The sequence below is a fragment of the Zalophus californianus genome, chromosome 1, assembly GCF_009762305.2.
Source record: "Zalophus californianus isolate mZalCal1 chromosome 1, mZalCal1.pri.v2, whole genome shotgun sequence".
In the NCBI taxonomy this organism is placed as follows: Eukaryota; Metazoa; Chordata; class Mammalia; order Carnivora; family Otariidae; genus Zalophus; species Zalophus californianus.
Window position 1 is genome coordinate 158,945,690 of NC_045595.1, and position 17,302 is coordinate 158,962,991.

General features: G+C 41.0%; 1 protein-coding gene across 13 annotated transcripts in view; it reads right to left on the minus strand.

The window, feature by feature from the left end:
* The window catches only part of PHLDB2 (pleckstrin homology like domain family B member 2), a 214,653-nt gene that overhangs the window by 57,956 nt on the left and 139,395 nt on the right, over nucleotides 1-17,302 (minus strand). For all 13 annotated transcript variants that reach the window (XM_027583902.2, XM_027583896.2, XM_027583894.2 and 10 more), the window contains 2 exons: nucleotides 6,182-6,544; nucleotides 432-575 (listed from right to left, as the gene is read on the minus strand). In XM_027583902.2, the coding sequence (XP_027439703.1) occupies nucleotides 432-575; nucleotides 6,182-6,544 (507 nt within the window). The remainder of the gene's footprint in view (nucleotides 1-431; nucleotides 576-6,181; nucleotides 6,545-17,302) is intronic.

Genomic DNA, 17,302 nt, shown 5'->3' on the forward strand with positions numbered 1-17,302 from the left:
TGTTTGCTGCATATATAAATCCCTCTATAGTCCAACATGACGTCCAACTCTTAGTAAGCATACTCAGGAAATGTTTGTTGGATTTGAACTTGGACACCTAAATGTATGGGGACCTCAGCTGACAGATCCGTAGCAAGTCAGAGAGCATACAGCTTTGTTAAGACAAAATTGGTTATACCCAAAGTACATCAAAAATGGCTTCATATGTTTGTCTCATCTGACTTAAGAAAAAAAGACCAGGAAAAAAGAACTATTTTTTTTTTAAAAAGGTATTTTTACCCTGTACTTGGACCCACTGAAAAAAATGTTAACTCATGTTGATTTCTATGTATTCTGCTTCCGAAGCCTATGTCTTAATAGGCAGTAATATTTTTAAGCTAAAGGAAAGGGAGAAACAAGAGAGGGGTAAAAAGTCAACTCCTGGTTTATACCTCTCTGGAAGATTCATCCATCTGGTCATTGATATCTTTGATTTTTTGTTCAAGTTCTTCGAGGTTATTTAGAATTGCTATCCGGGTCTCTTCCATTGCTGCCAACTCCTGAATCCTTTGTTCTTCGTTTATATCCTCTGGGGTCTGCAATTAATCAACACAGAAAAGGGCTATTCACACTTCAATTCCAGAATCTCCCAATTTATAAACCAGTAGGAAGTCTCGGGTTTCACAGTCTCAGTGCCTCTTTGGATTCTAAAAGCATCCTTGTGATTGTTCTGTTGCAATTCTGAATTTTCCCACAAATCCTCAGCAGTGAGGGTCTTAAGTTACCTCATACAAACCAACTTAAATTCACCCATTCATATTCTTTTAAAGCTGAAATAACTAAGTTTGTACAGATGAGGAAGTTAGTCCATAGACATTGTAGTGACTTCTCTAAGGTCATAGAGAAAGTTTGGCACAGCAAAGAATGAGAAGCTAGACAAGACTTTTGACATCTTCCTTAGGGATCTCTTAGGCATGATGCTACCCTCACTCCAAGCTCCACATTCTCTCTCAACTCTGAGTGAACACAGCTCCTACAACGGTTTCCCGAATCTCTAGCCATACTCCGGGGTCCCCCCACTAGGGTTATTTGTGAATGGGCATTCATGCTTATTTGTCTCCTTTCCACCGCAAGGTGGAAAAGTGAGGGCATGATACGCTTGGCCCCTCGCACCTCAATGTTCCATAAAGTGAATAACCAGGACAATACAGCCCTTATTATTTTGGTGACTCCCAAAGTGACTGAAAACTATACACTTAATGTGAAGTTAATTCATGTTTCACTTCTTGGGTTTGCACATTACTTACTGTCTTTATCCTACAGCACCTTCTTCCTATATAATGTTTAAGACACTAACTGGGCCAATGGGCTTTTGTGACACAAAATAGGACACTGGTCATCATTCATAAAGTCATTTCACAGAAAAAAAACTTGAGTTCCTTGGCAAGGAATGAGAAAGGCAGGAAAGAACCTGAGTAAGAGAGGACATACTTAAACTCCTCAACAGAGAGATGACAGGTGCCCAGGGAAGAAAGGAGTATCTGGGATCAAAATTTGACAGCCTATTGTTTTAAGAAGAGAGTATAATGAATTGAAAATCGCCTCTTCTTTCAGCCATTTCAGGTTAGTTATCCTAGATATTGCCTGGTAGAGATCAGTCTTTCTGTAAGTCAAGGGATGCTGGGGTATCGGTACATTACTTATTCAATTTTTATCTCTCTTTGAAAAAGTAATTTCTTTTCATTCGTAAGTCAGCCATGAAACAATTTCACAATTGGACACTGAACATAGCAGACTTGATAAGTAAATTATTGAAGTTCACTTATCAGTCAGTGCCAAGAATATTCATATTAACCAAAGAAATCATTAACATTTAGTATGTCACACGAGGTTCATTTATTTAATGATTTTTTAAGATTTTATTTATTTATTCATGAGAGACGGAGAGAGAGAGAGAAGCAGAGGGAGAAGCAGGCTCCCAAGGAGCAGGGAGCCTGATGCGGGACTCGATCCCAGGACCCTGGGATCATGACCTGAGCTGAAGGCAGGCGCTTAACCATCTGAGCCACCCAGGCACCCTATTTAATGATCTTGAAAATAACTTCAAGAAGAGAGCCAGCGTGTGGCATTCTTTATTCATATTCTTTATTCTTTACCCTACTTCACTGCCCCTTACGGAGATCAAACAATTGAGATGTCACAGTATCTCAGAGTGATTAGCAAAGGTACGCAGGCCTTCCAAGCTTTGACATTTAGACTTTTAATTGCCATCTTACATCCAGTATCTTGCCAATTAATAAAACAACCGCTGACCTTTTTATCACAATGAATCTCATTGTCTTAATACTCAGGTACCTGTTTTAGGGCGTGAGGAAGGCCTGTAACAGTGAACGGCATTCCAAAATCACTGACGTGTAATCCTAGCAGGAAAGGCCCAAGAAGGCCAGTATCCTGTTGGGTAAACATTACATATTGGGTTTCAACTGCCAACATGGTTTAAAAATATCTCTCTCACTGGTGGAAGTCAAGCATTAAGAGCAAACAAAAGCTGAACAATCTGCAAAACCATGAACTTTCTAAGCAAAGAGAGGGTGAAGAAAGGTGACAGTGGCGATTATAAATGTCTAACTCAAAGTTTCTAAACAACTGACCACAATAGGCATCGTTGATAACAGACCATTTGAGAGGCTATTTATAACAATCAATGCTATCTAGGAAATGGTTGTTCTTTTTTGTTATTTATAAAGAGCAAAATCTTCAAAAGGCGTTCTAAAACTCTGAATGGTTTGCGATGGAATGGAAGGAGAGTATTGTTCACACACGTACGAGCATCCCCAAATATGCCATCTGTGAGGCAACCTGATCTCCACAGAGAAAAGGGAGAGAGGGTAGGAACGAGACACTGTATCTGCTTTCCCCCCCAAAAAATCTCTTCTTAGAAACTCCTTGCAACCAGAGGAAGTAGCAAGTGTGAAGGCTGTCCACTGTAGACAAAATGATTACTCAAGAAGAGAAGAGGGAAAAAGTTCTCAAGGAAAAGAACTTCTTTTTTTTTCCCAAATAACAATATGAGGTGATGGATGTTAAACTAAGCGTGGCAATCATTTCACAACATTTGTAAATCAGGTCACAAGGCTGTACACAAAACGCACACAGTGCTGTGTGTGTGACTTAAATCCTAACACTATGGAAGAAAGAAGAGTGAGCTAGTCTCAGCTTTCACCTCAGGCAGCAGAAGACAGGTTCACAAAAGCCAATTAAAATTAGCACATTCCAGGGCGCCTGGGTGGCTCAGTCCATTAAGCGTCTGACTTGATTTTGGCTCAAGTGGTGATCTCAGGGTCCTGAGATCGAGCCCCGGGGCAGGTTCCGTGCTCAGCAGGGAGTCTGCTTGAGATTCTCTCTCTCTCCCTCTCCCTCTGCCCCTCCCCCTGTGCTCTCACACTCTCTAAAATAAGTAAATCTTTAAAATATAAAATAAAATAAAATTAGCATATTTCTAAGGTCATCTGTATCTTTACGTGTTAGCTTAAACAAGTTCCAGAACAGTAAATCTTAGGTTTCCTAAATGTCATCAAAATCTTTGTTTCCTTAAATCAATGTGTTTGTCACATTCCTCTCTTCTCCATTGATCCTTAGATTGATTAATACAAACACTGTCCTTTGCTAAGTAAACAATTTAGTGAGCAGATTACTAAGAAGAAAAGCATCCAAAACAAATGGTCAGGACTTAATAAAACATTCTTTTATCTGCTGTCCTGGGGTAACATATATCTGTCTCCAAAAAGTCATACATGCAAACCTCCGTCCTTGGAACTCATCCCCTCCCTTGCTCTCTGCCTAAGCTGCTGCGTGGTAACCAGAGGCGCCTTTGATATTTCCTGCCTCCAAAGGATGCACAGTCTTATATGTCTTGCCTCAGCGGAGGCTGCTCTAAGCTTCAGAGGCCTCCTTTTCCACAAAAGCATATTTGGGCAATTAAAAACATCTGCCACCATCTGCCTGTTTACACACTAGCAGCTCTCTTGTCCCAGCCCTCTTGAGGAGGAAACCTGTCTCCCAAAAGATGGTCCTTGAGAGAAACACATAGCTCACTGTTTTAACAAAAATCTGGCAGCTGTCCATGATGGAAGAAATGGGAAAGGATTTTGAATGAAAAGGAAGTCAAGGACTTCAAAGGGAGCCAAAGGCTGATGAAAACAGCTCAAGTTTTCAAACGGTGGGTCATTTACTTTGCCTGAACACAACCAACATTTGATTCCGCCCCCCATCCTAGTTTCTAACAGTTGCATTTCTGGTAATAGAGACAGATGTCCTATTCTGAAGTACTCTCCACGGAGAATGAGTAAGGTCACTGCGGTCATTAGGAGAAAGAAGGACTGAACATTTCCGAGTCCTAATACTGATGATGGGAGAACTCAGAAGGTAGGCACGGACTCCTGACAGGGAACACTGAGTAAAAAAGTCAAAACAAACACACAAACTCCTCCTGAATAATACTCCAGATGATAAACTACCTCCAGAATTTTGCACACGATAAGGTCTTTCTCTTAATCAGTTTGTGTCCTTCTCTTACAACAAAAATTTAACTGATGTATTTTTTTGTTTTTGATTCTTTGGCCATAATTGTCGAGAATCTTGGAATTGAACTTAATGGTCAGAGTTACTTAGTTAATTAACTGATCCTGTTTATTTAAATAAATAAATTCTTGTGATTATGACATCTGTTTTTTTCTCCTAATTACTATTTTTTGTGTTAATTTTATTCCAATAAAACTTACATTTTCTTGTCACTCTCTTAAATCCTTTATAGGAAACAGGTAGGAGAATTTATTTTAATTTCATAGAAAAAAGATTCTTGGGGCACTTGGGTAGCTAGTCAAGTAAGCATCTGACTCTTGATTTTGGCTCAGGTAATGATCTCAGGGTCATGAGATCATTGGCTCTGTGCTGGGCATGGAGCCTGCTTTAAGATTTTCGTGCTCTCTCTCCCTCTGCTCCCTCTTCACACACTTGCATGCTTGCACATGCTGTCTCTCTCTCTCTCTCCTAAAACCAAAAAAGGAAAAAAAAAAAATCCACAGATTCTTAACCTGTGTGAAAAAAGTAACACCAAAAGATTTTCCTCTAATTCCATTTAAGAAATCTTCAAATTTGGAAGCATTTGGAAATCAATATACAGCCAGAAGACTAAGTAATAATTATGATTACATATGAATCTTACTCTTATACATCCAAAAAATATCGTAAGTCAAGTCAAGGGGGGAAGACCACTCATGATAAAAGACTAATTTCCTTACAAATAACTCTTACTACTTAGTAAAAACAAGATAAGAAATTTTTTAAAAAATGGGTGAAGAACATGAGTAAGTGGGTCAAAATACAAATTCACAACTAAAAATATGAAAAGATGTCCAACTTTATGCATAATTAAAGACAAGCAAATTAGACACCAATTAACTTAGTATATTGAAAAATTTTGAAAATGTGCAGCCTTGGCAAGTGTATGGAGAATGAGGCATGCTCATAAACTTTTGGTAGAAGTGTCACCTGGAAATACTTCTGAGAGTATAATTTGGAAATACTGATTAAAATGAATAATATACAAACTCTTTGATCTAGCAATTCCAATTTTAGTAAGTGATCTTGTAGATACATTTGCACAGTATTCGCTACATATAGATTTTATTAGTAAAAAAGCTAGAAACAATTTAAATAGTATTTCCAAACAATAGAATACTAGTCAGCTATTAAAAAGAATGAGGCAGACCTGTGTCTACTAAAATGCAAAGATATGCAAGACATTTAGTGAGGAAAAGAAAAAGAGCAGAACACCGTATGTTTGCATCTGTGCGTCTATGCCTATAACACGTGGCTGTATATGCACAGAAATATGAAGAAGAAAGGTAAGACACTTTTGTGTTTATTTCTCAGGTGTACAACTGGGAGGGGGCAGAGAAAAGAGAAACATCCCTCTTTTGAGTTTTCTTTACCGCTGCATTTCTTACGGTGCACAAATTTGTTACTTTATAGTAAATGCCCTAATTTGCTGCACCTTGTTTAGCTAATTACCTCTTAAACTGAAGCTTCGCTGAAAACATTTTGGAAAACAAGAACGGTAAAATCTCTAGTCTCTGGGCCAATGCAGATGCAGAGCCCCAGGCCCTAAATCCTGTTTTTTTTTTTGCTCTGTCGCCTTTACCTTCGGTAGGATACTAAGATAAGCAGACTCGCTGGAAGTTTTCAGAAAGGCAGGCGTGAGGTCCCTGAGCAGGTCATCGTTCCTGATGCTCCTGGGGGACAGGAAGCCAGCACTGTTCTGCCCGACGCTCCCGAAGATTGCCGAGTCCGCATCGTGGAGAGAGCCTTTCGGGTGGCACCTGTACCTGGCGTCAGGGCTCACCACGGCTTCTTCAAACACGGACTCCTCATCAGAGAGCTGCAGCTTCTCAAGCTCCTTATTGATCTTCTGCACATCGGCCACAGTGGTGCCCGTGGACAAGCGACTGTCGGGCTTTGTGTATTCAGCACAGAGACTGAGGATGGTCTCCAGACGCTGTCTCTCCTAGAACACAGAAGAGGGGAAGGTCAGAGAGTTTGTGAGAATAAAGACAATCACAAAGAGAAAGACTGAAGAGGCTGGGACTGCTGGCAATTACATCCCGCAGGTAAACCCACAGACAGTGGGCTGGTGATGAGTTTCCATCATCTCAGATGGATGCATTTAAGGATCCAGATGAAACCCAGGTGAAAAATGCCTGATTTTCTTCCCAAACTCAATTCGAGCTGCCCCCTCTCCTTGGACGTCCCAGTGCTGATGCCCCCACGTAGCAGCCCTCGGTAAGCCTTTTCTTGATTTATTAGTTCTCTGAACATTTCAGTCTTTTTTTCAATCTCCTTTTTAAAAAATCTTCACTCCCCCTTGCTTCTCTACCGCTCTGCCTCCAACATATCTGGCTCTTCCATCACTATCGACTTAACACTTGCGCTTAAAGTTAATTCTCTAGCATCCTAGAGAAACAGACACACAAAAAGAAAAATACTACTTAAAGAATCTTCTAATTTAAGAGAATTTTTTCCTGAAATTTTTTCAATATTTTTTTGACATGCCTCAAAATTTTCAATACTTTTCTTATGTCTTGTCATGAGATAAAGGTCTTTTCTACCAATCTCTAACATGAGTAATTAAAATTATAAAGAAGTGGAACTGTTGCATAAAAATGGAAAAACTTTTCATGTCACGTCCAGTAGAAAGACAGCAATGTATTTCAGATTCTGAAATCATCTTGATTCATTTAACTGCAACATAAAATGATAGTTCATTTGCTTAAAAAAAAAATCAATATATAGGCCATTGATGTCTATAATGGTACTACTTACTGACACTTCACCAAGCTCCCCATACAAAACAAGTGGATATTTATGGTTTTTGACTTTAAGTAAAATCACTATATATTTGTGAGCAATAGTATATAATTTATGAAATATTTATCATAAGCCTCGACAGAACTGTTTGGGGTGGGGAACCTTAACATCTCTGCCTCGCACATTAATTCCAAGGCCAGAGTGAAAAGAAAAATAATAAAATAACAAAAAAAGTCTATTGTGATTACATCTACCACATTGAAAAAAAAAATCAAAAGCTTTCCATAGAAAAACATTTTCCAAACTGGTTATCAGTAACAACATAGAAAATTTTTAAGTAGCACTGGGCTACTGTATTCAATTTCTAACTGCAGCTAATTTGTAAAGACAAAATTCTGAAGGCAGTCAGCTCTTTGCCAGTTGAAGGACTGACTATCCAACAGCAAAGTTAAATAGAAACAGACCAACATAATGCCCTGGTTTCCATTAAATACACTAATTAAATGACAAGACAGAAGTCATTTAAGTTGTGTCTAACTTTCCTCTGTCCTCTAAAGTATGCCCCCTTCACCCCTGCAAATGCAATCGCTTGATCAAAAGGGCTATCACACCAGCTCCTCTAAGCCCCCACCTCCCGTTCACTGCCTGAACTTCTGGCCTCCAGCTGCAGCTCGGTCCTCATGGCCTCGTCCCACGGCAGGCGCTCATAGCTGCACAGCCTCCTCCCGCGCACTTCTGCACCCAGTCCGTCCAGGAGCCCCGGGGCTTATTTATCTCTGCAGCTGTTGCCAGCTGCCAACCCCTACGTACCTCAGCTTTATGGGGAGGAAGTGGTGGGGGCACAGCATTCACTGCCTTATTTTAAACTTCTCCAACGACAGAGAAAGTTCACTTGGGAATATGCAAAACCCATGTGCAAGGGCATATTTAAGGAGGGGGACAGGAACAAGACCCTATATTTTACCCCTTCTCAATAGCATCTGCATGAGAAACTAATGCTAATTTCCAAAGGAAAGTTCTCTTTCTGCCATTTAGGTGACTTAAGCTGAAGCACCCAAACTCCGTCCCTACTGACCTTTATAGAGCGCAGTGTGTATACATTAGCCTGGACATTAATTACACGTGGGATTATCTGAAAGTTGTCAATTCCCACTTACCAGGGCTTCAGGGAACAGTATGGTCTTCAAAATCACGGAAGGCACTTCTGCCTCGCCTGTGATACATAGCAAAATCCCTCCCACATCTCTCCCAAAATAGTTTCTTCTGCTGCCAGTGCTCTTGCTTAATTCCACAGGAATAAATGATCCCAGCCTTAAGATGAATGCTATTTCAGACAGTGGAACGCAGTATTCAATGGCTTGTGCACAGGAAGTGTGGTCTACTGGTATGTGGTTCTCTCTATTCTTATCACCCCATTCACAGCCAATCTGTCCAGGCTCGAATCACACACACAAGCCACACTGCCGCCCGTGAGTCTCAAAGAAATCCAGGCTGCGCTGAGACACGCTGGCCCCATAAAAGCTGCACCAAAGAAAAATAAACTGATGTCAAGAAGTGCGTCAGAAGAAAGTCTGCAAGGCATTTCAGAAAGCACTATATGCAGCCTTTTAAGGAAAACCCTGTACAGAACGTACCCTCATAAAATAATTCTCCCCGGAGCCCTCTTCACTCTGGAGTCTTGTTCTTTCCCATCCATCACTCCAATATTCTCCATTCTGGGGGGGCCTAAAACCAGGGCACCCATTCCACACCAGGACGCCTTTGAGAACCAAACAGGGCACTATGAATAATTACTCTGGAACGCCAAGCACCAGCAGGGACTGAGATGGACGGCCCCCCACCTAAAACCCAATTGCATCTGGCACTTCACCTGGCCACCTGCCAAGTTGGGAGGGCCACCCTCCTGAAGATCTCCAGTTTCTGCCCATCTCTCCCAGCCAGTGTTCTGCTGTGCCTTCTTTTGAAAAGCCACCAGTGCAAGGCCTAGGCATCTAAATGGCACAAAACATTGGTGCTGTGGCCTTGGAAAGTAGGTCATTTGAATCAAATCATTTTAAATACATTTTTAAATCTCCCTCTCTATTTTCCCTTTCCTCCTCTCCTCTTCAATATACTGCATATATCAAAGAAAGCTTTGAAGGGGACACGGGATCTTAAAATATATACCTGAAGAAAATGGTGTGCGGTTCTTTTCCTAAGCAATTAAAAAAAAAAAAAAGCTGCAGACTGAGTGTGTTTTGACCTCAGAGCTTTCTGTCTTTTTCCGAGGAATGTGTCTGGCAGTGCCTCTCGGCAGCTCTTGGTCAGGGACCTCATCCATCTCCCAGCCCCATCCATCCCCTGGTAACCAACAGCAGCCAGTCTGGGCCACAGGACTGGAAATGCAGTGCAGAAATAAATTACATAGAAAACCAATTGCCCGATACCCAAGCGCAGTTGAAATCTTTGTTGAACTCCTTGTGTTATAATTAACTATGTTGGGTCACTCATTATATAAAAGCAAGGGTCAACTTTTAATGGCTAGAAATAACTTAGTTGGAAGAAGATATTTTTTCTGAAGAGGACCTGCTGTAACTGCTGAGTATGACCTTACTTCTCTCTCTCTTGTTAACCCTAGAGATTCAATATCTCCATAATCGCCAGTTCATCAAAGATCTGTTAAGCTACTCTCAGGCCATTACTGTGCTGGAGACACAAGGACGGAAAAAGACAGCATTTCTACCCTCACATCTTTAGTGGAAAGCACAGTTGATCAATCAAAGAAAAGGGTGCTAACAGATTTACAGAAAACCAACAGATTCACATATAAGGAAGTAGTTGACCAAAATTATAGAAAGACAAATTTGAGTTGAGACCCTGGGATAAATATGAGTCTGTGTGGTCTGTTGGCCAGTGGGGTGGGCTGGGCATTTCTATAAAGGAACCATATAAGCAAAGGCATAGAGCATGGACTAATAGAGTGTGCTCGGGGATCAGCAACTACTGTGTGGCTAGAAAGATGGGGTTCTTTAGAGGAAGAGGGACGAGGTACATGCAGAGAAGTGGGTCAACTTTCTCTCTCTGTATACCAGGACTTACGAGCTCCCAATAACCCTGAATAAAAAACCAAAGAGAGTCAGAGACCCTGGCCTAAAGGTGGATGGCAGAATGAGATGGAGCTGACAGCACGTAAGCATTATTTTCAGGATTCCATGAGCAAATTCCGAAGTCTCATTTAGGTAGGACAATGAGGAGGAAAAACAGAAGCAATGGTTAAAAGTCTTTTACGCCAGTCTGTTTGTTTTTGGAGATAAATCCTTTGGGGTAGTAACTAGGGCTATGATGATCAGTTCTTGTCTTTTTGGACACAGGGTAAAACAGTTTCTCAATTTCCCACTCCTAAACTAGATAGGACTGTCAAACTTGCACGGGCCCATTACGTGTGAAAAGCAATGTGTGTCCCTTCTGCCTGGACAACTAAGACATGATCCATTACATGTCTTGCTTTGCCATGGCAGAGTGACACTCCAGATGGTGCTGGCTCCCTGAGCCTTGGCCCTGAGCAAGGAAATACAGAGCAGAGGCCTCATTCAACCCATGCTGGCCATGGAGAGTGAAGGAGAAATAGACCTACGCTATTTTAAGCCTGACATAATTGTTTTCTTTTGTCTCCTCCACATCATGATTGATAAGCCTTGCTTAATTTCAAGCAGGTTATAGGCCCAAAAGTTGGAGACAAGAGCCTCAGAGATCCTACTAAAGGCAGCTCATTTATTTACTGTGTAATAAAGAATTTGGCTTTGCCCAAAGAGAGGTCTGGCCTTCACTGCTGGACTGTTGGCTTCTGGAAGGTAATCTATGTCATACCTGATGGGATTGTCTTTGTTTAGGACAAAGTGGGGCACTCCTGATAATCAATCTCAGGGTGAGGGCTGGCCACTCCACGGTCATGATTTTTGTGGGATTTTTATGGGGGCCTGGGAGTCATGTGTTATCAGTCAACTTGGAGATGAGATTAACCAAGTGGACAATCAATCCATCATGCCTACATGATGAAGTCCCAGTAAAAACTCTGGACACTGAAGCTCAGGAGGTCTTCCCTGGCTGCCCACACTCCATGGGTACTGCCACACACCAATGTGGGTAGTGTATCACACCCTGACTCCACAGGGAGAGACCAGCAGAAGCTTTGCATTTGGAACCTCCTGACTCTGCCCCTCTACTTCTCTTCTCCTTGGCTGATCTTGATCTTAGCCTTTCCCTATAGTAAACGATAATCCTGACTGTAACGGCTTTCAGTGGGTTCTGTTAAGTCTTCCTAGTGAATTCATGAACCTCTGGGTGGTTCCCAGGAAGTCTCTGAACTTGTGCTTGATATCAGAAGAGAGGACGGTCGTATGTGGAGACAGTGCCCTTTAACCTTGTAACTGGCCTTCATGTTTATCCAAACATTGCCCTAGTGTTATATTTATCAGTTTAGGACAACTAATCTAAGAAACTGTATACATAAGTAAGGAGTTTTTATTTTTTGATTTTACAAATTATCGTCATAAAAGTCAGTTTAATGTCTAGCTAAGAACATTTTATCTTGTAGTCTACCTGGGAAATCCACCTTCAGACTTGTGGTCAGGGCAGCGCTTTATTCTGCCATCCATTGTTTAGAAAGCATGTGCATGTGTGCCCCATTGGAGGGTTGCTCTGGAAAGAGGCCCATCTGACAAATGAAATAGCAATGCCTTTGTGTGATTATCTGTTCTGGAAGCAAGTGCAAGTCATCTGAAGAGTTATGGAATAATGTGACAGCTACGAATTGATCGACAAGCATCTGTCACATGCAGATTGCTATTAGGATTTTGTATCAACTATACCTATTCTGGCTCCACGATAATGGATAACCAGATGCAGAGGGAGAGTAAGGCATGCACAGATAACTAGGATACTGCTTGCCACTCAGTGATTTTTCAGTACCTGTTTCTCAAATATAGTCAGTACACCCCATACACAAGCACACTGCCTAAGGAGATCAAGGCCGTCCTGCGCAATGCCCTAAACTTCCCTCCTCTACCTCTCTTTATATGTCTGGGTCTCCTTTCTTCAAGGTACCATAGTGGCTAAGAGCAGGAACTCTGGAGCCTGAATGCTATTTCCATAGCTACGTGTGAGGCCCTGGGCAAGTCATTTAGCGTCTGTGAGTCTTAGTTCCTCATGCATAAAGCAAGGAATTACTAGAATATCTATCTTGTAGGATGTCATGAGGATTTAAAACGTAAACAAACAAACGTGTATATATACACACACACGCACGTGCGCGCGTGCGCGCGCATGCGCCCTTCTTGAACACAGTAAACACAATATAAGTGTTCGCACAGGTATCTAAGGAGAGTCCCTCAGTCCTCCCAAGGTGAAGCCCTCTGCCTGCCTCACTGCATCCATATTCCCTCCCATTATCCTTATGGTTTTGTTTCACCAATTTTCCCTCCCCTACACACTTATTTCCTCTCCTGAATCCTTCGCCTCTGTCTGCAAAGGTACTCAAGTCCCCTCCTTCTCCCCTTGCCCCAAACAATAAATTATCTTCATCGGATTACCCAGTAGATTTTCTATTCCGCTTCCTCACTTCCCTTCACACCTCCACACATTCCAAATCTCAAAGAAGTCACCAGAGCTCAACATTTCACTTCCCATCATTCTCAGCCCTTTGCAATCTAGAATAGTGTGTCCTGCCTTTGTGCAGACTAGACACTCTGTAAGAGAAGGGGCACCTCCCACTTCTCCAGGAAAAGTACGAGTAAAGTGAACAGAAAGGAGAAGCACTTTGAAATAAAGATATCAGGACTCTGCAAAGAAATCAGAGCGCTTCTCTCTGCAACCGCGTATTGTAAGGATCTGTGGGTAAATTGACTTCCCTCTCTCCCACAGAACCACTGGGCTTTCAGAGCAGACTCTGTGTCTAAGCTTGATTAAGCAGAAAGAACAAAGATTTGGATTTAAAGTTCTGGCATGTGCCAGACCTGTAACAGAAGTTCTTATCAGATTCAACTCCTTGAGTTTCTATAACCTGGTCTGTAAAACAGAGATGGTAAGATCAGCGCCTGCCCTAGGGTTCCTGGGAGGAATCAATAAAGGAATGTGTCTGAGAACATTTACTATAAGGTCTAAGTTGGTGCTTGTCACAAGACCGGTGCTCAGTGTTTGTTATCAATGATTAGAGATGGTTTCCATTAAAAAATTGGAAGTGAAATCGATAGTTGTCTTGTGGGTCCTGGAGAACCATCACTAATACAGGAGTCCCCCCTCATGTGAGGGGGATATGTTCCCAGACCCTCAGTGCGTACCTGAGACCACGGATAGTACTAAACCCTATACACACGATGGTTTTTTCTATGCGTACATACCTATGATGAAGTTTAATGCATAAAGTAGACACAGTAAGAGATTAACAACAATAACCAATAATAAAATAGAACAGTATAACAATATACTGCAATAAAAATATGGAAGTGATCTCTCCCTCTTTCTCTCTCAAAGTACCTTATTGTACAGTACCCACCTTTCTTATGATGAAGTGAGATGATAAAATGCTTACATGCTGAGATGAAGCGAGGTGAATGGCATAGGCACTGTGACCTACTATTGACCTCCTGATGGTAGGTCAGAAGGAGGATCACCTGCTTCTAGACCAGTGTTGACAGTGGGTAACTGAAACCAGGGAAAGCAAACTGCAGATAAGGGGGGACTACTGTACCAGTCAACAAGCAAACCTAAAAGCCAAATCCAACTGCTCTCAAGGAAAGTCAATACCGGAAAACTATGTTATGCAGCCAAATGTGCCCCTGAAAAATTCACAGATCTATGGGGTTCTTTGGCCAGTCTGGAAGGAGAGAAAAATCCTCCACTGCCCAAAATTCCCTCCCGGGGGGTGAATCACATGTCTGAGCTTCTGGCAACAGAGCGCTGCCCAGTTGCCATAGCAACCCAGGGAGGAAGAAATCTTTTCAGTCTCTCACTGCCCTTTGGTCCCTCCAGCCCCAGGATTTACAGAGCAACATATATTCCCCATAGCACATGAAGTCCAGTGGAGTAACTTCTAGAAAGAACTACCCTCCAAAAAAATCCATGCTTCTCTCCAATGCACACATTGCATCCCTGATGTAAAGCCCAGATTTCTATTTCACATTGCCCCTGGCTCCACCTTACACTCCTGAGATCATCATTGTTCCTGCCCGATGAGTACACACATCATTCACATACCTGAGCAACTTACCATATCCTGTCTTTGCTCATACTCAGACAAAGAAACTCAGTTCTTTTAATCTCATTTCATAAATCAACCCCTCATGCTCCAGATTATTTTTTTTTAAATTACTATTATTCACTAGTGTGTCAACATCTCCCTTAAAGCTACCTTCCCCTACTGCTATTTCTGTGTCCCTATTTTAGGAGCTTGTAATTAAGGAATACATATATGTATAAAATTGGTTTATACTATTTTAAGTTATTAATACATTTACCAAATAGATCTGATTATTAACATATCTAATAATTCAGTAATATGAAATATGTTATATAATTATGTAAATTATATATAATACATATATATGCTGAGGTAATGGTTTTTTTTTAATTTTCATTTATATAGAACATGTCCTAAAATACCATCGCTTAACTTAATTGATCCTGTTACTTTTTAGACCAGGAATGTTTTCTTCAACTTGCTTTTTCCACCTCCAGTTATTTCTTGCATTTGTGAGGCAGACTCGAGGGAATCTCTCTCTACAATGACCATCTAACTCACATCTGCTGTATTTTAGTCCTTTTCCTGATGACTTTTTGCATCATTTTGCCATTTAAAATCAACTGGCAGACATACAAGTGTTGAAAATTTTTACTTTTATAAGATATTGGGGTTGAGGTGAACTATTCTTAAAATATTAATAGATACTGCTTCAAAGAAAGTGCTGGTTATGAATGACTCCATAACAGTGTTGCCTCAACCCAGATAACTGAAGGGGGGAAATCATGCACTTCTCCCTAGAGACTGAAAAGCACCAGCTATAAAAGAAGGAAATTCATGTTATCAGTGTAATCATCATTTCCACATAGTGTGTAAAGAAGTATGCCAATTATTTTCCCTCTGACATGGACAGTGTGTCAGAAGAAAATCTAAAAGGTGCGTAGGCCTTCTGCTCCACGCCATTAAAAACTCAACAAAAGTCTAATATACTGTAGTTCATTTGCATTTTTATGTTGGCTTAACCAAGTTCCAGGGGATCTGTTTGTTTGCTTCCCCTGAAGGATCATAGTTTATAAAATGCAATCCATTGAAATACTTTTAGAATTTTATGTAATATTTTATTTTGTTCAAACCACAACTAAATCTCCACACTGGAAAAATCTATCCTAAAAAAAATAAGGAACTCTCTTTACGCACAAAGAAGTTGGTAGGGTAAAAAATAGGAAAGTCTAACATGTAAAAAAAAGAATTAAAAAACAGGTGGACTATCACACATCAACTGAAAATTTTGTAAATGCAACTATTTATGAGAGATACATCTCATGGAAAATACTGTGTGCTAAGATTAAAAAAAATGCTACAGTATTATACAGAGAAATGCAAAATAATGGGGTGCCTAGGTGGCTCAGTTGGTTAAGTGTCTGCCTTCGGCTCAGGTCATGGTCCCAGGGTCCTGGGATCGAGTCCGCACTGGGCTCCCTGTTCAGCAGGAGCCTGCTTCTCACTTCTCCCTCTCCCTCTGCCTCTCTCCCTGGCTTGTACTCTCTCTCTCTCAAATAAATAAGTAAATAACATCTTTAAAAAAATGCAAAATAGTGACAAGTCTTCTTTCCCTATCTGAGATGTTAAGAAAGTAACTGCATTTTCCTTTCTCCCAGAACAACTTTTAAAATTGTAATCTCTGCCTACCACGATTTAGGCCTTGGTCTTCATGATCTAATGGGAAAGACAGACTTTCAATATTTTGGCTCTCTTATTCAGTAATCAAAATGAAAGAATAATACATGTCTGAGAAACTTATTCCTTTTTTCTATCTTAGCATTTTATTAAAATTGTCTTTTTTCAAAATCCAAATTACAATCCCAGAACTGGGATATGGTCTTAGCAATTTTGAATGAGAAACATCAATTTTTCCAAACCAAAATTCTTCAACAGAACATGCCCCCATACAGATTTCCCCCTTGAGGTCAATTAGGCTTTACCAGAGCAAAGTTCTTGGCTGTTCTGAACTTTAAAAAACTAATCTCCCTGACTTCTACTTCTGGAAAGATGGAGTAGAGGTATTTTTCCCTATTCCTCCCACTGAATGTAACTCAGAACACTGGACACATTATATATAAGACAAACATAAGGGGCGCCTGGGTGGCTCAGTCGGTTAAGCAACTGCCTTTGGCTCAGGTCATGATCCCAGGTTCCTGGGATCCAGCCCCATGTTGGGCTCTCTGCTCAGTGAGGAGTCTGTTTCTCCCTCTGCCTGCCACTCCCCCTGCTTGTGCTCTGTGTGTGTGTGTGAAATAAATAAATAAAATTTAAAAAAAAAAAAGAACTACTTAAAAAAAAATAAGACAAACATAAGAAGACCAAAAGATAGGGAAAGGCAGCAGATCATCTGGGCATCTAGAGACCCAGAAATGAGTTCCCTGAGATTTCCTTTACCTCATACATCCCAGACTTGGAGCTGGAGAAAAGGCAACGACATGCAACAACCTGACTCAATCTCCAAAGAATTAGGCGGAGAGGAAAAAGCCAAACTCAAAGTATATGATTACATGTATGTAACATTCCTATAATAAATAATAAAATTATAGCTCTGCAGAACAGAAGAGTGGATGCCAGGGGTTAAGTAGTTGCTGAGAGTAGGAGGAAAGTGGGAGAGGCTACAGAAGGTCTGCAGGAGGGAGCCTTGGGGTGAGGTATCTGCTCTGTTTCTTGACTGTATCAATGCCGATATACTGGTTGTGATAT